The sequence below is a fragment of the Heliconius melpomene genome, chromosome 17 (genome assembly GCF_056956725.1).
Source record: "Heliconius melpomene rosina isolate 202511_hmr_F chromosome 17, ASM5695672v1, whole genome shotgun sequence".
NCBI classification, from domain to species: Eukaryota; Metazoa; Arthropoda; class Insecta; order Lepidoptera; family Nymphalidae; genus Heliconius; species Heliconius melpomene.
Window position 1 is genome coordinate 13,495,313 of NC_140405.1, and position 21,879 is coordinate 13,517,191.

The 21,879-nt window shown below is 31.9% G+C and overlaps 1 protein-coding gene across 2 annotated transcripts; it reads left to right on the forward strand.

The window, feature by feature from the left end:
• Window positions 1-6,443: 6,443 nt before the first annotated feature.
• LOC146530437 (uncharacterized) lies at window positions 6,444-18,177 on the forward strand. 2 transcript variants are annotated; one of them, XM_085201000.1, is made up of 7 exons: window positions 6,444-6,800; window positions 9,137-9,223; window positions 10,489-11,769; window positions 13,821-13,966; window positions 14,640-14,753; window positions 15,436-15,660; window positions 16,122-18,177. In XM_085201000.1, exons 1-7 carry the CDS (start codon window positions 6,583-6,585, stop codon window positions 17,429-17,431), a joined length of 3,381 nt encoding a protein of 1,126 aa, XP_085057126.1. In that variant the 5' UTR covers window positions 6,444-6,582; the 3' UTR covers window positions 17,432-18,177. The 2 variants fall into 2 exon arrangements, with proteins under 2 accessions (XP_085057126.1, XP_085057125.1); XM_085200999.1 differs by having other exon boundaries at window positions 6,446-6,800; window positions 13,809-13,966.
• Window positions 18,178-21,879: the final 3,702 nt, after the last annotated feature.

Genomic DNA, 21,879 nt, shown 5'->3' on the forward strand with positions numbered 1-21,879 from the left:
TTATATGGTGTTTGTTGATTATCATTAAGCATTTGATACCCTGGAACACAAAGAGGCATGGAGTGAAGCATCTTGTACGACATGTAACAAAAATTGAGGATTTGCAAAATATTTGATGGTTTTTTACTGGAAACTTTAATGGGAGCGTCTTAAGGGCAGAACACAGACGCAATTACAAGAGACTCACAGTTAGAGATTAACCCTTTTCTAACAGATGGTACTAATTTGTACTAGGTGATTACACGTCCATTATTTCAACAACACAACCGCGGATTACTTATTTGACACTAAAGATAGTTTCGAGAACTATTACGCTAGCCAATCAGTGGTTTTTTCCATTTTTATTCTATATACCGCCAACATGTGACACTTTCAAATCTCGACATGTATAACTTTTTTCTATAGAAAATGTTAAGATACTGGATGAATGATGAATCATTATCTTGACAAATAATTGTCTTTTTATATATATTTATTTAGAACAATCACATTTTGTACATCATACATAAAACAGCCATTGTAGGAACAAACTAACAACTTAATGTTGCCATTGGACTAAACATAAAATAGGAGTTGCCAAAACAGTAAATATAAATGTACTTACAAACTAACACGCCTCCTTACATTTTTATTTACCAATAAGCATAACAGAGAAACATTTAATCATATTCAAATATTACATATAAATAACAAAGTTTAAATGAACATGTTTAATTAATTCTTAACAAAACAAAACGCAAAATTTATATCAATTTCAACATTTCTCTGAATTTGATATACTTAACTTTCCCCAATCATTTAGTAAAAATATCAGCAATGTTTGTTTTTAACATTTTCATGAACATAATGATATTGTACTTCTATATGCTTAGAATTTTTTGTAAAGTTTTTATATTTAGCTATAGCAAGAGCTCCAGAATTATCTTCATAAATTTTTACAGGCTCAGAAATTTCAATAAATACATCATTAATAACATTTCTTAAGAAGCTAATTTCTGTTATAGCCTCAGATAAAGCAATATATTCTGCAAAAGTGGATGACTTAGTAACACAGTTTTGTTTTCTAGATTTCCAATAAATGGGATTATAAGCTAATTACAAAACCAGTGGTTGACTTTCTGTGAACAATATCCCCAGCCCAGTCGGTATAATATCAGTTTTGGGACATTGGTTATATGTCAATTTAAGATTTTTAGTTAAATACAAATATTTTAGAATTCGCAATGCATATTTGATATGTGTTTCATCATAACAATTTTGAAATCTACTTAAATAATTTGCACTGAATGATATATCTGGCCTTGTGCCATGACTGATATACAAGAGTGCTCCTATCAAATTTTCTTAATTCTCCTATTTAACATCCTCATTTAAATTTGATTTTATTAGCTTAAGATTAGGTTCCATTGGTGTATTAAACAGTTTTGAATTTCAATAGTATATAGTTTTGCTAATGTTTCTATATAATTTTCCTGGCTCAATGTTAAGGTATTACCACAATTATCATAACCATATTGAATATCAATTCCAATATAGCTTTTTACTTTATTTAGATCTTTCATTCTAAATTTATTATGCAATTGTTTCTTAATATATTATTAATTACTTCTATATCTTTGCAAGATATTAATAAATCATCAAAAAATAAAAGGATATATACAGATACAATATTTTCAGTTTTAACATAAAAACAGTAATCATACTTACTTCTACGAAAACCCAAATTTTCAATATAATCATTAAAACATTCATACCAAGCCCGTGGGCTCTCTTTTAAATCATACAAAGCTTTGTTTAATTTACAAACTCTATTAGAAGAATCGTTATAGCCTTGCGGCTGATTTACATACACCTCAGATAACACTTTACCATTAAAAAAGCTGTTTCAACATCCACTTGATGAATATTTAAATTATACTGACAAGAATATGATAGTAATAGTTTTAGAGTTTGCATTTTAACAACAGGCGAGTATGTATCATCAACATTATCCTTTTGTCAGAATCCTCGAACCAGCAACCTGGCTTTGAAAAAGTCACCTGGTTTTCTTTTATACACCCATTTTACATCTAGAACTTCCTTGTCCTTTGGTTTATTTACCAATTTTCAAGTATTATTTTTATTAAGACTGCTTATCTCACTGTCCATAGCATACTTTCATTGTTCAGACTCATAGCATGTTATCGCCTCTTCAAAGTTACCTGGAGTCATAGCATCACAGAAATTTGCACAAACACAATAATATCCAAATTCTTCATCGAATCGAACTGGTGGTCCTTGGTCTATTTCCACCTATTATTTCATTGACATCTTCATCCTTATTTTTCTTATTGTCGTCGATGTTCTCAGTATCACTTTGTTCAGTTAACACTTCTTGAGATTTCTTCTTCTCATTTGTATCATTTTCATCATCACAACACACACACATTGTGTCTTCTTCAATGATGTCACCATGCCTGGCAACTATTATTCTGTTATTCACCAATACTCTATATCCAACGTCTGAATGTCCCAGTAGAATTCCAAATTCAGCCAAAATAAAGAGAAGATCAAAGTGGGATCACTTTAATCTTCTCTTTACTTCTGGTATTCTAACAAAAACTTTACTTCCATATAATCTTAATTCATTTGCAGATGGTTTCCTATTAAAAACTATTTCATAAGGGGTCTTCTTCACTATTGTATTTGACAATGATCTGTTCTTCATATAAGCTGCTGCTTTAATCACTTCAGGCCAATAACATCTGTCAACTTTTGCTTCTGCTAGAAGACATCTAGCCATGTCCATAATAGATCTGTTGTATCTCTCTGCAGTACCAATTCATGTACATATGGTGGACAGGACTTTATCATTATACCTTTCTCTCTTGCAAATTGGTACATCTTGTTGTTCAGGTGTTCTTTATCATTATCACATCTTAGTTTCGTTATCATCTTCCCAGTTAAATTTTAAATTTCATTAACATATTCCATAAAACAATCAAAGACTTCATACTTCAACTTAATACAATAAACTTTTGCCAATTTGTTATAGTCATCGATGAAGCTCATAAAGTATTTGTCACCATTGCATCCAGTTGTTCTGTGAGGTTCATTTACATCCGTATGAACAATTTCCAATACATCTTCCGCTCTTCTTCTGTTATTCTTAAAAGGTAAATTATGCATTTTATTTTCTATACAGATGGCACACTTCACAATCTGAATTTTCATACCCCAAATAAAAACATATTTAACTGGGAAATGACTGTGTTTTCTGAGCTTGGACCAGCCTGTGCAGTGTCTATCTCGTTAAGAAGTTTTCCCATTTTGACCATATTGGCACCATTGTGGTCTGAAGTACGGCGCTGAAAAATCTCAATAACGCCTAAATTTTTTAATATAATCTGTCCCTCTGATATTTACTGACAATTTATCCCCTAAAAGCTTCTCGACGCCAGGGATATAATATCAACTTTAATGGATATAATTTTATTTTCCAAACATTTTAGATAATTCTAATCTTTTTTCCATAGCTAGTAAGCGCACACATTCTTTGATATTTGTAGCATTTATTGTTATGATGTTTTCAGGTATCATAGTCAGCAAATTTTGAAATGCTTTATCATTGAATATTGAAAATTGCCTACCATGAACGGCTACCAAATTAGCGTAATGCAATAATATATAATAAATAAATATATAATTTATAATAATATACTTATAATAAAATCGTAAGAGGGTCGGTGTCTGTACCTACTTGGAAAATATTTAAAAAACTATTGAACTTATTTATTAATGGGAACCTTTATTAACGTAATAGAACCCAAAACAATGATTTTTAATTTTTTTTTATGTTTGTCTGTGCGTTTGTAATCGCTAATCTCAGAATTAGTTTAATTGATTTATTCTGGGAAACATATAGGGTTTATTTTATTACAATCGGTTCATTAATAAAAAAGTTATGTCAATTTAAAGTACTTAGTTCGAAATTTGCTAATTGCCGTAACAGTTAAGTATTTTATACAACTGTTTTACTGAATTAACTGAATCTTTAGTTTTCAATTTCTTTATCAATATTTCTATTTCAAGCGGGCGTAGCCCCTCACGGGCTCACTAGTATACAATAATGTGGTTTATCTATATATATAAAAGGACTTGTCCTCACTGACTGAGGTAAGACGCACCCACAGCCCTAACTGCTGGGCGTAGAAACGTCAAATTTGGACAGATGATTACTTTCGTAATCTGGACATCCACTAAGAAGGGATTTTGAAAAATTTTAACCCTAAAGGGGTGAAATAGGGGTTGAAAGTTTGTATGGAAAAAAAATTAAATCGGCACAGATTTTTATAAAATTTTAAATTTTGATTTTTAAAAGTATTTAATTGAACACGTGTTTCATCGTTTTCTAGAATTCTCCCCCTAAAAGTGCAAATAAGGGGTTGAAAGTTTGTATGGAAAAATCTTTAAATCGCCACCAATTGTTATAAAATTTGAAATTTAGACTCTAAAAAATTTTGCATTGAATAGATGTTTCATGGTTTATTAGAATTCACCCCTAAATAAGTAAGCGAAGCTGCTCGCGTCCGCTAGTAATTTATATGATGTCGCATTATATGTTTACCTAAATGTTTTTTGACCCTAAGAACTGGTCGACTGTGATATAAACTTATTATAACTGTGTCTTATTATGACTGTGAAATAATATTAATATTATTGATGAGACCGTCTTGGCGCGGCGGCACAAGAGTAACGGAGTAAAGACGGTAACACGACGGTTGTGGGTTCGATCCCCACTCGAGAAAGTTAAATATTTATTTACGTTTATATTTTCCTTTCTTTGGTCTGGTGTCGAGGCATAGCGCGGCGTTGAGTTCTGCCACTCAACACGCAATGCCTTCAGAATTCGGCAGAAAGTGGGGAACGGAGTATCTTAACACTGGGTTCCCTCTGCCTACCATGTTGTGTGCGGGATACAGCGTGAAGTAGATTTTTTTAACAAATCAGAAAAGGTACTTTTTAAAAAAGGTTTCTTTTCTTTAATTTTATTTTCAACTTTTTAGTTTTTTTAATTCGAGATTATCACTAGTTATACTCACTAGTTAGCAAGACGAATCAAACGAGCTCGAACTCGATGGGGCTGCGTCGTTTATCCACAATCAGATCAGCTCTATGTCATAATATCATCCGATTTATACATGCATGCAAAATTTCAGCTCAATCGGAAAAAGTAGCGGTCATCCAGAACCGGATCAATTGAAAAAAATACCTTGCAAAATTTGATTACTGGCAGACAAAAAACAGGTGAAGAAAATAAAAACTTGTAAAAACATATTGTGCTAAATCATAAATATTAACATGAAGTTCATATGCATTTAGTTTAATGTTGAGAATTTAATAAATTATTTTGGAAGTAAACAAGTGGTGCTTACCAGTTATTGGTGCCAGTATTCTATATGTATGTATACATATATTAATGATTAAATATTTCAAAATTTATCTTTAATTTTTTTCTACACTCTGCCATTAAACAAGTCGAAGTGTTATCATCATTTGCTTCAAAATATCTGTAGACGACATTAAATTTTTTACGCCCCATCTTTGTTTTTAACAAAATAAAATGTAAATAAATAAGCGAAAGTAGATAATAAAAATGTAAGCGCGTGCGACTGAGATTCGAGTTGAGCTAACAACAAACGAAAAGGCAGTAGGCAGCAGCGTGCGAGGATGCTTAAAGGGCGGGGCACGGGAGACGCTACGTCGATAGGCGGCTTGTATACAACGGCAACGTCACATAAAGGTAACAAAATAAAAGGATAATTTATACCGCTACTTTTACCTCTACTTTCGAAGTAACACTAAATTTAACGTTAAGATTTAACGCAAAATTAACCTTATTTTAACGTTATTATTCCGTTAAGTTACCAAGTATCACTACCAAATTATAACGATACTAAGGTATCTATATGCAATTACCGGTAATTAACGTTAATTTAAATGTGAATTTGTAACGTTTTTTTGTTTTACCTTTTAACTATATTTCAGAATTTATTAACGAAAATATAAATAAAAGAAAAGAATATAATAAAAGAAAGAAATAAAATATCCAATATTGTAGTGTAAAAAAAATTAAGAATTTTGTAAATATATTTTTTTCGAGCTTTACCGGTATGCTATTTCTATAATGAGATAATATTATTTACTGTGTGATATCTTTCATTTATTAAGTATATTACTTCCGTAATTACATAGATCAATAATTTTTTTAATTAATATAATAACTACATCAAACCTGTCATGTAAAAGGATCCTTTTTTGACATGTTTACCTTTTATCTCTTGCCATAATGAATCGAGTATAGTTTACTCTATACTATAGAGTATAGAATCTATAAAGTATGATGTTCCTTGCCGCTAATATTATTTAGGAATTAATGACTTGTTTCAAAAACACAATATTTTCTATCCAAATTATGTCAACCGTTAACGTTGACAGTCAACGTCAAAGTCACGCTGACAAAATTGGCGGCACGGGACGTGTGAGCGTCTTCGCTGAGTTTTTTGAAATAATGGTTTAATAAAACATTTTTAAACTTTAAATATGGTAGGCCAAAAGTTTTTTGTGTATGGCGGTGGGAGATGGCGTGAAATTAACATTTCAACAGGGCGAGTTGCTGGATGGGGAATAGTTGAATATCTAAGTGTAAGAGGCGGGAGGCTAGAACTAACTCAGAGGAATGCCGTCTTACGTGGCTTTAAGGCATTAGCAGCTGGAAAACCAACGTCTGTACATGATGGCCCTCGACTTTCTCAAATAAGGTAAATTTCTAAGGACAATAACAATGTCATGCCAAAATGTTTATGAACAACCTTATTTATATGTATTTAAACCTCTAAGCCTCTGTGTTACAAGTTTTTATTTTCATTACTGTTCAACATAGCAACTTTGATGCTGAAGTGTAGGTTAAAAACCAAATTAAATAAAAATCTTATTTACCTGTTCCTTTTTCTTTGAATATATTGTATATGAAAACAAATTGTGCATACAACTCGCTAACGATCCTTTACAGTACTTTATATGTGAGCAACTCAAACAGCATTATTTGAATTCCTGCTAAAAACTGCTGAGTAATTTGAACAGTAAGTTATAATGTGTTAAACATTTTCAGCAAACCAAATATCAACATAATAAGTCCATTACAAGCTGAAATTACAATATCTTGCAAATATAATAAATCCTGTCTTTGAGAAATTGATGAACAAAACTTTTGAGTTTGAATTTTATCCTGTGTGAACACAGAACTCTCTGCTATTATATAGGGTTCTGATACTTTTGTTGGTGAAGTTGAGAACAATGCATAACTTATATATATATATATATATATATATACTAGTGGACCCGAACGCGACTAAGGCCGCTTGAACTATACAAATATTTATTAAATATATTTATGAAATTATTTTCAGTTTTCAATAGAGAGATGCGTTAAGCAAACTCATTTTGGGTGACATTTTATAACAACAAACTTTGCAAATCGTTGCTTAGCAACGCAACGGTTGTTATTAACAATGGCGGAATAAATTGCATGTGAAATTGATAAGTATTTTAATACATGGATATATATCGAAAATATTACAAATATCAGAAAAAAAGTATCCTATGTTCATCCCGGGATCCCAAGTATCTATATGAGTATTTTATCTCAATTAAATTACTGTAACTTTAAATGGGACAGGTTTTGGGTTCAATCCCCACTCGAAGAAATAAAATAATTATGTCAATTTATATATTAATTAGCGGCTTCACCCATTTGAACTACATGATTATTCAATTAATAAACAGAATTGACCGACAATCATAAGTGTTGATGTCAATGAATAATTTAATTTACTCATTCAGAAACAGCCTTAAATGTTAAATAGATTTGAGTAAGGAATTATAATATTCTTTGTAAATTTATCACAAACAAATACAGATTTATTATAAGTTTAAGTATAGTATGGATTGCTTTATATTTACAGACAAACTCATGCCTTGAGTTCATTGAAATGCCAATAACTTTTTTGTTAATAAACTGATTTTGATGAAACAAACTTTATATGTTAAGTTGAGTGAAAACAAAGCAATTGGTGAAAGTTTGAAGTAAATTGGTTCAGTACTTTCGGAGATTAGCGTGATCATATATACAGACAGGCAGCCAAGAAATTCAAAAAAAAATGTTTGCTTTCCATTATTTTTTTTAAGTGTCCCTCTATCCATTTCAGTCAAAAATACTAAATGTACAGACAAAACATTTTACTATATTTTACTGCATATATAGAGATTTTTTCGGTCTGGTGTCAGCAAAAGTGTGGCGTTTGGGCAAAAGTGGGGAATGGAGTGTCACTGGGTTCCCTCTGCCTACCCTACAATGTGAAGCTGTTTTTATTTTCTTAACGTTAATTAAAAAAAAAAATTTTACCTCTAGAAGTGGCCAAATTATTATACTGTACTTAGAGAAATTTACAAATTATAATTTATACTCTTTTTTATTTACATAGACTTAAAGTTTTAAAAAACAGAAAATTTGGAGGATTAACATGTATGGAATTAATGTCTATTGAATGTAACGCAGGATAGCTGTCAGCGAATGTAATAGTAAAATATACCATTGATTTTGAAAAGAGCCACTGTTGGGTTTCTTGAAGGCTCTTCTCAGCAGAACTGCCTTCCGAAACGGTGGTAACTTTTTGTTTATATGTACATTTGATGATTCAAAAATGCTTGTAATAGTTTATTTGAATAAAGAATATTTTGAATTTGAATATAATACATATATATTATATATTATATATTTGTAAGAAAAATTCTAACAAGTAAAGCTTATTACACTGCACAAGAAAATTTGGAGGATTAACATGTATGGAATTAATGTCTATTGAATGTAACGCAGGATAGCTGCCAGCGAATGTAATAGTAAAATATACCATTGATTTTGAAAAGAGCCACTGTTGGGTTTCTTGAAGGCTCTTCTCAGCAGAACTGCCTTCCGAAACGGTGGTAACTTTTTGTTTATATGTACATTCGATGATTCAAAAATGCTTGTAATAGTTTATTTGAATAAAGAATATTTTGAATTTGAATATAATACATATATATTATATATTTGTTATAGAAATATAAAGACTAAAAATGTTGAACAAGCAAAACCAACCAACAATGAGTGTCTACATCATCAACAATGCTGTCAACATATCATTCAGTAAGTAAAAAAACAATCACTAATTATTTTTAGCTTTATGCTATATTTGCACATAGCTGGGTAGGCAGAGGGAACCGGGAACCTAGTGTTAAGACACTTCTTTCCGATTAAGCCACTACCATTTCCCAATTACTGCTAAATTCCAAAAGAATTATGTGTTGAGTGGTAGAACTCAACATCAATTTTGCCTTATTATCAGAATGAATAAATGAAAAATATTAAATATTTCAGTTCCCTAGTAGGAATCGAACCCACAACCAATTGCGTTTACAGTCACAGGCTTGTACCCCTGCACCATGAAAAGCCATAAAATAAATTACTTTAAAATATTAAAAACACACTTTCAATAAAATATTTAATAAAACAAATGTAATAATCCCAGTTAAGCAACCTTAAACAGTCACGTGTCCATAACAAATTATTTTCCTTTCAAATTTCCAGTATAATCATCACATAATATATTTTTCATTTCTTAATTAATTCGTCCTCTATTTTACTTGATTAAATAACAATATAATATTAGGAACATAGTAGGCAGGGAAAATATGAAAATGTAAGACACCCCGTTCCGCACATTCTGCTGAATTTCTTGAGGCATTACGTGTTGAGTGATGGAACTTAACGCCGCGCTTTATTAGAACCATTCTTATTTATTTTCATTCTTATTTATTAGAAATGTCTATATTTATTGACAATTCTGAAATAAAAAAAAATGCACAGCCCCTTCACCGACATTAAATAGAGTTTACTGTATTTGACTTTGAGGTGGAGTTAGACAGCCACTTACTGTAAACGGGATGGTGGTGGGTTCTATCCCCCCTCAAGAGAATGAAGTTATTTTTAATTCCCCATTGTGATAAGAGTGACTAAATCAACACCAGTGCGGTGTTGTGTTCCGCCGTTTATTATTTGTGACATGTAAAAATAGATCATTGTTGTCTAATATTCTATTATTAATTGAAGCCATGGTCGCCACTCTATGATTAAATGTTTAAATAATTTTCAATTCTTTGCTCTGGAAGTAAGCGGCAAGTTCAAAGCGCCACCGTCACTCTTAACGCCTCCCTGGTTACCCTGCCGTATCCGGTTAACGCGTGAATCTAAACAAAAGTAGTATTAAGCTCACTCTTGCAATTATACTTAACGATTTTCCTTCATATTTTCCAATTAAATTAATGATAAAAGTTTTTTTTTAATGCAGTATTCCAATATAAACTATTCCAATATAAACTATAATATAAATATATTTTCTTATTATATTACAGCTCAAATACAGATGCAAACTTTAATAACATAGTTAAGCCTATAACTAGTACTATAGCAGTTCAATGTACTATAACTAACGAAAATATTTCACACAAAGTCACTGAATCTACAATAAATGACAACTTAAACCACTCTTTTATAAAAAAATCAAATTGCACAAATAATATAAAAGACAAAAGTAAGGAAATATCAATCAAACGAACGAAGAAAAATAAAAGATCATCGAGCGAGAGTGATGTATTTAACACAACAGATTCACAAAATACCAATAGTGATGGAAAATTAGCTACATCACTAGCTCAACGTGGTAAATCATCTAAAACACAAGAGCCACCTAAAGAATTGTTAATTAGTGAAGAAGATATATTATTGATAAGAACATTTGTTGAACACGATGATGATAACGTATTTGGTGTTGATTTAGAACGTTTTGACAGCGACGATCTTTACAAATGTCTTGTTTTCTACAAACTTAATCCTTTAGTGAACATAGAAAGATCTAAAGAAATTACTGAATTAGTTAAAAAGAAAAGCAGGTCGATGGAATCTTTTAAAGATTTCATGAAAAATTTAGGCCTCCAAAGCGTAGACGAAGCCAGTCAAGTAAGCAGTAGTAAATATAGATTGCGCGCGAGGCGAAAAATACGGGTGAAAAATACAACATATAAAAATGAATTTGACAAAGAGAATGTAGTAAAAGATGTCATTTGCAAGAAAAGTAAAAGATCTAGCGGTGTCTTGGGTGAGAGAATCAGTCAAGTTGTCTTAAGAGATATGAAATCTGGAAAGAAACTTTTATCATCTACAGGCTTGGTTAAAGGAAGTAAATCACGACCACTGTCAAAAAACGATTTAACGAACCAAAATCATTTAGAGAAGAATAAGAATGCAATAATAACAAATAAAAATGAGAAAACAAATGAATCACCAAATAAAATAGAAAAAATGAAAGAAAATTATTTAAAAAATAATAATGAACAGGCTAAAAAGAACGAGTCGTTAAGACAAAATGATTCACTAAAAAAACATAAAGAAAAAAATGAAAACGAATTAATGAAACAAAAGGAAACAGAAAAACAAAATAAAACGACTGATAAAAATAACAAGGAGAAAATAGTTGACCAACAAAAAGTTAGTGATAAAGTTGTATCTAATGAATTAAATAACAAAGAGTCACAAAATGATAGTGACTCAGTGTTGGTGAGCAGTGATAGTGACAAACAGAGTGACAAGAGAAATAAAACGAAGATGCCACGTCTAGCTGTCGTGACTGCGAAACGGTAAGTCTAAAATTGACCTATGACAATAGTTACATAATATATATTTTAATATATACTTTTAAATGTCATTGTTACTTTTCTTGATACAACTCAATGAGTCACACCGACTTTTTTTGTTATAATCATATATTATAGTATATATAATAGTAGTATTTTTATAGTACAGTCGGTTAAATTTGGGTGTAGTAAATATTTTGAATTTAATGTTTGGCAAAAACACCACATTTTATTGAAAACTGATGCAGGTATGTTTAAATCTTAAACTGTAACTCACAGAAGGGTTACTCATGATTACATTACAGAAAAAAAAATGGAGAAAGAATAATATTTGTAGTGCAGGGACTTGAAAAACCATCACAGGGTGTCGGTTTTTCCGATATTTTTTAAAATCAATATAATATGAAAAATACATGACAAAGATTTTTTTTTTATATTTTTCTCATAACTGTCACGACTAGGTCTATCACCTGGTTTCGTTTTATCGTTGACACCTGGGACATCCTGTATATAAAAAATAGGTAAATCGAGAAAAAAGAATCTGTTTTTTTTTCCTATCTTCAAAAGTGACTTGAGATATTAAACATTGAAGTACGCTTTTCGCGGCCAAATCTGGCTAAGCGTGTGACGTCATGCTTCTTGTCATGTCTTACCAGTAGGCGCTTGCGTACTTTGACTCGGTTAGCTGTCGCGGTTTCGCTATAAATTCAATTGTTTTTCATAGTAAATAAATAATGATTAAGAAATATTGTATAGTCCTCAGGCCTCAATGGTGGCACAAAGGCACAAGATTGTGACTGTAACCACGACAAGTTGTGGGTTCCATCCCTCAACACGCCATATCTGAAGAATTCGACGGAAAGTGAGATCGGAGAGTCTTAACACTAGATACCCTCTAACTACCCTCTTACATTTAGGATAGAATATAGAGCTAAAATAAAATCTATTAATGTTTGTTTCGAATCCGTAATCTAACTTGGAACACTGTATATGTGAATTCAAACCGAACTTAATCTATATATATAAAATCGAAAGGTCACTCACTCATCACGAAATCTCAGAAACTACGAGTGCTAGGAATCTCAAATTTTGCATAGGAGTTATTTATAGGACGTAGGTGCTCGCTAAGACGGGAATTTGCAATATTCGACTTCTAAGAGGTTATTTTTGGGGTCGAAAGTATTGTATATAATAATTGTGAGTTAGATACTCGAGAGAACTTACAGGGCGATATAGAATTTAGTCAATTAACTCTTGATGGGCGGAGAGTAAATAACAGAATGACTTTACCGCGTTTTTATTAAATCTTTGCAATTGGCGCCTGAAACGACGACGGGTCAAAGTATGAAGATGTTCGCAAGCGCCGACTGGCAAAACGCAGCATGACGTCACACGCTTAGTCAAATTTTGGCGGGGGGCCGTACTTTATTGAGATTTGTTTTATATCTTAGTCGTTTTTGAAGATAGGAAAATAATAAAAACATCTTTTTGTCTCGAATTACCTATTTTTATATTATATGCTGATAACAAAAAAACGTTGGACTGACCCATTGTCCATTATGACTATTCCTTGGCTTCCAAACACCGACGTAAAGAGACGCGAGGCGAGGACAGATGCACACCATCTTCACTCTCGTACTTGTTTCCCCTCGCTTAGCCTTATGAAGAGTATGGATCGGGATATGATCTTGAGCTTCTGGCTACATTCTGCATTTTACCAGTATAAATATATTAATAGATAATTGTACTCACAACCACTATTTTATGCCTATAGGTATATAAATGTATTAGTGCATTACATGTTCCACCTAATTTTGAGATCTTGCGTGTTGGGTTGGTTGGGTGGTGGATCTCAACGCTGAGTTTTTATATTGTTACTAGAGCGAAGAAATGAAAATAAATAATTAATTCCCCTGACTGGGAATCGAACTTACAACTGTCGCATTGCCGCCACGGCCTTTGTATCTATTCTATAATAATTAATAATATCAAACAAGATTCAAACCCACCGCCATCTACAACGGCTACAATACATACATTAGGTTATATATCAGAGGTGATTCGACTCGTCAGCCGTATACTTCAGCAGAGGACTTAGTGATGGTACAGTGGGTTCGCGGTCCAGGTCGGGCAAGGCAGGTCAACGGGAATAACCTATGGAGGGAATTACAGCCGATATTCCATAAGAAAACTGGACGATGTGAGTTCATTTTAGGTTCTTTTTGGTTTACTCAGAGGGAACTTACTATTAAGTCACTCCATTCCCCACTTTCCGCCGAATTTTTCGAGGCATTGTGTGTTGAGTGACGGAACTCAACGCCGAGCGTTTATTTTTTGTTTTGTCTGCTGCTGTCGCGTTGTAGTCCGCGCGCCCTTGTGCCCCTCCACACCACGCCACGACGGCCTCTTATTTTAGCTTCTCGCTATATCCCGCTTATAACAAGACAAGCAGAGGGAATCTGGTGTTGAGAAGGCATTGCGTGTTGAGTAGCGGGACTCAACACCGGGTTTGCCTAATTACCAGAGCAAGGAAATAAAAATATTAAACCTAATTAGATCAAAAAAGTATGTGCTGATTCTGTTACTTGCAAAATTAACTACTAACTATAACTACAAAGATTTATCACTGAGCAAATATATTTTTCAAGGCACAAGGGTGTGACAGTTTGGGGGTTCGATCCCCACTCGGGGAATGCCTCCAGAATTCGGCAGAAAGTAGGGCAACGGAGTGTCTTAACTCTAAGTTGCCCTCTGCCTACCCTGCTGTGTGCGGGATGCAGCGTGAAACTGAAAAAAAAATGAATTTGTAAAATACAATACACCATAAAAAAGCTTGTCTTTAAAGTTATATTTTTAATTGATTCTTTATTTAGTTAGATCATGGCATTCACTTCGGAATCGATATCTGAGGTCGTTGCTACCCTCTTTGGGTAATATGGCGATACCTCCAGATGAAGCTGCAAGACTAAGAGCAGCTGCTGCAGCTGGTAAGAATTTATTTTTCTTAAAGTACATAAGTATATTTCACATTTTGAATTTAGGCGGACCTTTATGGTTATTGAGACCTTAGTGTTGAGACCAGTCCAGACTCCAAATTATGACAATGATATATTTTTAACGAAGAAAGCAAAGAAACCAAACAAAGTTTTTTAATATATGGGAAAAAGCGTGATGTTGTATAAATATATTTTAAACAAATTTGCTACGTTTAATCGTAAAGATGTCATGCAATATTTATATTGCACACTAGCAGCCCTTGCGCGGCTTCGCCAGTTTTTTTAAGTTCATATTAATGGTACTTAAGGCCAGTGCAGGGGCACGATGGCAGGTTGTGGGTTAGATCCTCACTGAAAATGAAATATTTATTAAAATGTATATTTTCATTTCTTCGCTCTGGCGTCGAGGCAAGACACGACGTTGAATTCGCCACGCAACAAGCAATGTCCCCATAATTCGGCGGAAAATGAAAACGGAGTGTTCCCCACACATGGTTCCCTCTGTCTATCTTAACTTAAGCATAAAGTTGGGAACAGATTACCTTAACTGTAGGTTCCCTCGCTTGCACTGCATTATGCGTGAAGCTAAAAAAAATATCAATATTAGAATTCTAATGGCCCATCCACAACCATTAACCATTCCGGAAATTTACCTCATAACGTTATATTACAGGAGAACTAAAATCAAAGAAAATGCTAAAGAACTCAATTTACAAGGAGAAACGAGTTATAAGCGCTTGGTCTCGTCGTCCCCGCTCCCCCCTACGTAAGTCCCCTACTCCTTCCCATTCTACAGGTTTCTTAAATTCATCTAGCGATCGATCCAGAAATAATCATGATTCGGATTATACAGCGGAGTCAAGGGAAAGTGAAGAACCAAGAATGTATAAGAAAATAGGTGATTTTTTTGTTTTGACTTTTGATTATATTTGTGTAGATTTTTTTATATCGATATTCTAATCACGCAAGTCAGTTAACGCCATCTACGTGGGTTTTACAAGAGACGACGAATACAATAACAATAATGACGATGATGACTGATACTACAAATACCAATATTTAGTAAGCGTTAAGTAAACGTTATTTTTAGTAAGTGATTTGCGATAAATAACAAAACGTATTCGTCGTAACATGTAAAATTGCAAATTAAGGTATCGATGGGATGTGTCTTATTTTAGATGTTCTTTTTTATTAAATACATGTAGTGGAATCTCATTAATCATATCTCATCCCATAAATCTAATCAATAATTAATGGGTTTATACAATCATATGCTTTTGCAAAGAAAATAAGATTTTTTAATATCTATACAGTTTTCCATAAAACTCATTGCATAAAAATGACTTTATTAAATTGCAGATTCTAAAATTGATAAAAGTAAGAGGACATTGCGGTCAAGCGCTATTGAGACTTCCCCTAAAGAAAAACGAAAACAAACAAAAGCACGAACACCTACATATTCGGAACTCACTAAAAAATTTGCATTAAAACATTCTACACCAGATTCTGATTCAGCTCGTTATAATACCGATAAAAATGTTAGACCGCTACGACTTTTACGTCGACACCGACAAAATGCCGAAAGTAGTGTTATTGATACAACAAAAGACAATAATTCTAAACACAACAAAAACAATATTTTTAAGAGTAATAAAAAACGTAAGCGTAAATTTTCAAGTGATCGAGAAGACCATGACGATAGGAATGATAAAAATAATGTAAATGGTGTAAGTGGTGCAGGAGTAAATCTGCAAAATTCAAAAAATAACAAACACTTAAATAATAGCAAAAGACATGCACGTCAAATTTCAACTGATCGAACAGACACGGACACTAATAATGGTCAAACAAAGAGCGGACGACAAAACTCAAAAAACATTAGTGCTTCTAACTTAAGTATTATTAGAAGAAGCACACGTAAATCTTTAATGGACAGACAAGATACCGACAGCAGTAATGATCAAAGAAATGAAAAACGCTTAAGTAATTACGAACAAAATTCTAAAAGTATCAAAAATAATGATTTAAAAAATAAGAAAAGTGTAAGTAATGTTTCAACCAACGAAGATACAGATACTAGTGATAATCAAACAAAAAGTAAAAAACTGACTTCGATAAATAATACTATAAATAAAAGCAGAAGAAGTAAACGCAATATTTCATCTGAACGACAAGAGACTGACACTGAAGATCAAGTTAAGAGTAAGAGACTGCTGAGTACTAATGCACAAAATTCTAAAACCAGCAAAACCAATTTAAACTATAGCAGAAAACGTGCACGCAAAAGTTCAACTGAAGAAGAAGATATCGATATATCGACTAGTGATGATGAAAAACAATCCAAGCCTATAAACAAAACGATAAATTTAAACAAAAGTCCAAATAAAACTTCTAAAAATCTTCAAAATACTAGTAACGATAAAATAAATCAAAAATCCAAAAAAATACGTAAAAGTGATCGACATAATGACACAAACAGTTTAATAAACAAAAATAGAGAAAACAATATAAACAATTCCAATAAAATTTCAAATGGCCGACATGATTCATCAGATTCAAGTGATTTTGAACCAGATATGAGCCAGGTAAAGAAATTACGGTCAAGTAATGCAAAAACCGACACTGGCCGATCTAAGGCTCGCCGACTTTTCAATCCAAAGGACTTTTGACATTTATTTAACTGACTAATTAATTATGAAAATATTAACATTATTAATGGCTAATTATGATAAAGAAACAGTCAGGAAATGGCAATATTTTTTTAAAATAATAATGTCGCCGGAATAAAAGGTAAAACTGAAACATTCGCTAAATAAAAATGTGCTTGTTCAGTGGAGGAATTCAACGCTTCCGTTTTTTGCGTATTTTGCGTATTGTCTCAAACGCATAGAGAAGGATATATGTGTAATATGAGAGTGGAACTACTAAATACAATTGGAACACTATTAGTATCGGTTAATTGTTTACATATATCTAAAACACTATAAAGGCGGTCAGAGTTACCTCCAACATTTAGAATGTGTCAAACGCAAATAATGTTTGCTTTAAAAAATCCCAAAGAGGGTTGGATATCACTTCATTTAAAAAATAAATAAGTGATATTGTAAATATTATCTTTATTGTTATATTATATTTTTAGTTACTTTCAGGTAATATACGATTAGTTTGTCAGTTAACAAAACAGATAAAAATTCTTACTTATAAACAACTGTTACAAAAACTTAAAGTTAACTTATTAAAATTTGTTATTTTTGGTTTAAAGTTATTTTAGTTTCTTTCTTTAATTCTTAAATTTAATTAATGATGATAATGATTATTTTTCATTTCTTTAAAGTGGCTATGGATTTTCATAGCCAATGTGATTTAAACAGTGAATTAAATTACGATGCGTGTGTTAAATAAAAGTATTTTAATATTTTTGTTGTTTCTTTTTTATTTTCATAAACTTATTTCTATAAATAGACACTTTTATTCTAAAATTATTATAATTATTAGTACAGTTTTTTTTAAGTACGGAACTGAAAAAATATTTTGATGTTTAATATAGTCCATCTATTAAGAGAGTCTATATGCTTCATTACATCAAGTTAGTCGTGGTAAATGTTAATGTAATCCACTGTACCCGTGCTCAGAGTTACCTCTTGTACTTAGAATATGTGGTGTGTCGTATTATGTATTAAAGGTATTGTATTATAATAATATAATAAATCCAATAATATGAGATCATCCTGGCTCGATGGCGCAAGGTACACTGGACTGTAAACGCGACGGTTGTGGGTTCGATTCCCACTCTGGCGATAAAATTGTTTCAGTTCCTTGTTCTGGTCAGGAAAAAAAGTGGAGCTTTTAGTTTCGCTCCTCAACACGCAATGCCTTGGAAAAGTGAGAGGAAAGTCGGAAATGGGGAGTTTTAACATTAGTTTTCCTTCGCCTACCCTGATATGTGCGGGATACAGTTTGAAGCTGAAAATATATGTTGATCCATTTTACATCTCATCTCTATCTATACATATAAGAGTAAAAATGGCGCGTCTGTACATTGAATTGCTAATCTTCGGAACAACTGGATGGATTTGAATGAAACTTTTTTGGTTGTATAGCTATTAATTCTAGGAAACATCTAGGCTATAGTTTATTTTGAAAATCTGGATACCTGATGTGGAATATTAACAGTCTGTCTAAACTACAAGAGATAAATATACTGCTTTGGGGAAAATTGAACAACATAACAAATAATTTCCACCAACATAACAAAAATGAAGGTCTGGAGTACCTGACGTTGAACCCTAGCAGCCCATCTAATCTCTAAGAGATATAAATATTGCGCCTTAGTAAATGTTGATCAACATAGCAAACATTTTCTGTCCATATAATAAAAATGAATATCTGCAGCAGCTCATGTAGAACCCTAACAGCCCAGCTCTTGCATCCCCTAATTAACACAATTCTTTTAGTTTTTTTCACTTATTTTTACCCTCTTTTACACGAGTTCGCTAACAGTGTAATAAATAATTAGCTTTATATATCAATGCTCAATGTATATTATTATAGATATGAAGTATCAACATTTGTCGTATTTTTTAATTCAAAACAATTAAAAATCCTTATAGAAATTACGATATTGTAGAAAAAAAAACATATTAGAAGTCATTATAGTTGTCGGTCAATTCTGTTTATTAAATGAATAATCATGTAGTTCAAGCAGGCGAAACCGCGGGCGGTCCGCTAGTTATAAATAAAACAAACTAAACGGAAGGCTAGATCACTTTATTTTTCGGGAACTTATGTATTAACGATTTTTCATATTATATCAGGGTGGCAGAGGGAACCTAGTATTAGGAACCCGTTTTATACGCGCCGCCAAATTTTCGAGACGTTACATTCGTTCTCCGAGTGGGCATCGAACCCACAACGTTCACGTTTACAGTCACACGCCTTATCAGCGCGCCCCCATTTTTAAACATTTTATTAACCAAGAGAACTTCAAATCCAGATACATTCCAAATTGGTCTAATTTTTCAATATGAATAAGAAACGACGGCACAGCGACTAATTGTAAACGCCGCGGTCGTGGGTTCGATTCTCGCTCGAGGGCAGTATTTGAAATTTTTCGCTCTGGTACAAGGACAGCACAGCGTTGAGCCACAAGCTAAGTTTCCATTGCCTACTCCTCTACATCCTGAATACAGTATGAAGCTAAAAAATATTAATAAAAGAAATTATAATTTTCCTTTACAACTATTAACAATTTAATTACGTAAATGATTTACATTTAACAATATGTACTACAATCCTAACAACAATAAATAGCACACGATTTTGGCACTTATTCACTTGTAACTAGACATATATTATTACTATGAATAAAATTTTAACTATCTATAATGTTGAATTTTTAATAAAAAAAAGGAAAAATATGAAATACAATAATAGTAAACTTAATTTATTATAAGTAATTTTATTTTTAATGAAATTACGTTTTTAAAAGATTGTCAGGTATGAAAAAAAAACGATTGGTAGATGCTTATTAAAATAAGTAAGTATACAACTTCTAGCTATGGGAAATCAACGTAAAGAAAATAATAATAATATTCACTTTGTATCAAATTTTATGTTTGGTTAATTAAAAAATATATATCAATCTTTATTAATGTTGGGGTTACTGGTGGTTGAAATTAGTGGACTGTATAATTTGATATAGGCGTTTAATAAAAGAAACTAACAAAATAAAATTCGGTATAACAGCGACGGCCGACATTAAAAGAAGTGAAGTTATTAAAGCTGTCCGTATCCATTAGTCCGCGCATGCGCACAGCCAAACTGGCGCCCTCTCGCGGCATCAGTTCCAAACAATTAAGTTAGGTTTATTAAAAAAATGAAAGGATATATTTAATTTGTTGTTTATTTTTTGATTTTGTAATATAACATAGACCTAAATAACCCCCTAAAAAAGAGATAGAAAAAAAAATCTGGCAATCCTATGTACAGGTATTAAGAAAAAAAATATCTATTTACAAATATACAAAACACTTATTCGTAATGAAAAAAAATATTTAAAAAATGTTCAAAATGACCACAATTTCCTATAATAACAACTGTTAATAATCATGGGAAGAAATAAAAACACAGTCAGACGCTGTCAAAGTGCTCTAACTTCTATTTTTAGCACAATAATATTGAGCATATAATCACTTTATATGAGAAACCAACAACTAAGTTACAGGTACAATTATGATTAATTATTTTAACTTTACAAACATCCAATTCTAATATCAATACAAGTTTAAGATTTTTCTCATAACATTTATTAAAAAATGCAATATTTACGTATATACGTATTTGGCAATATTTAAAAACACGACTGAATGACGAAGATTAGAATTTTCATTCTATTATTAAAAAATCTATGAATGACGAAGCCAGTTGTGGTGCAGGGGCACAACAACGGAAATCTTTTAATGGGAACAGAGTGTCTGAACATTCGGTTCCTAGTGAAGCAAAAAAAAAAATCATTTGAAACTCAATTTAAAATTTTCAATTCAACGTTCATGTTTTCAAATATTGTCATTGCCGATATTAAGTAATTTAATACATTGAACCAATATAGTAAACTAGCATCTATTATTAATATTGAGCTCCATTTTTTTGCAGTGTGTGCAAATATAATTATACTCGATTCATTATGGCAGGTGACAAAATGTAAACAAAAAAAATCTGTTTCTCAAACTCTTACGTATCTTTTTTATTTCTATATAATTTATTTATGCACACGTTTTACTAAAAGGTAAATAAAGCTAAATATATCTATAATTCAATTATTTATTAGAATTCGGAGGATTCTGAAGAACTATCAACTACATTAATGACGAAACGGTCCACTATATTGTATATTTTTGCATCTTTTGTTCTTCTTTTATCCCATGGTCAATGCACCTTTGCCAAGCTTCTACTGTTAAAGTTTTTATTAATAAAAACAACAAAAGTAACAACGGAAATTTTAACAAAAAGAAAAACCGAGTTCTAACAACGAACTAAAAATTAAAAATTTATTTTACAAAGATTTTATAATTTTGAAGTCGTATACTTCATGAATCATCTTTGCTTTGGCGTCAGGATT

Coding starts and splice junctions, on each gene's coding strand:
- LOC146530437 (XM_085200999.1), top strand. CDS start 6,583: ATGGTAGGCCAAAAGTTTTTTGTGTATGGCGGTGGGAGATGGCGTGAA. Junction 13,967..14,639: donor CCATAAGAAAACTGGACGAT/GTGAGTTCATTT, acceptor TTCTTTATTTAG/TTAGATCATGGCATTCACTT. Junction 14,754..15,435: donor AAGAGCAGCTGCTGCAGCTG/GTAAGAATTTAT, acceptor GTTATATTACAG/GAGAACTAAAATCAAAGAAA.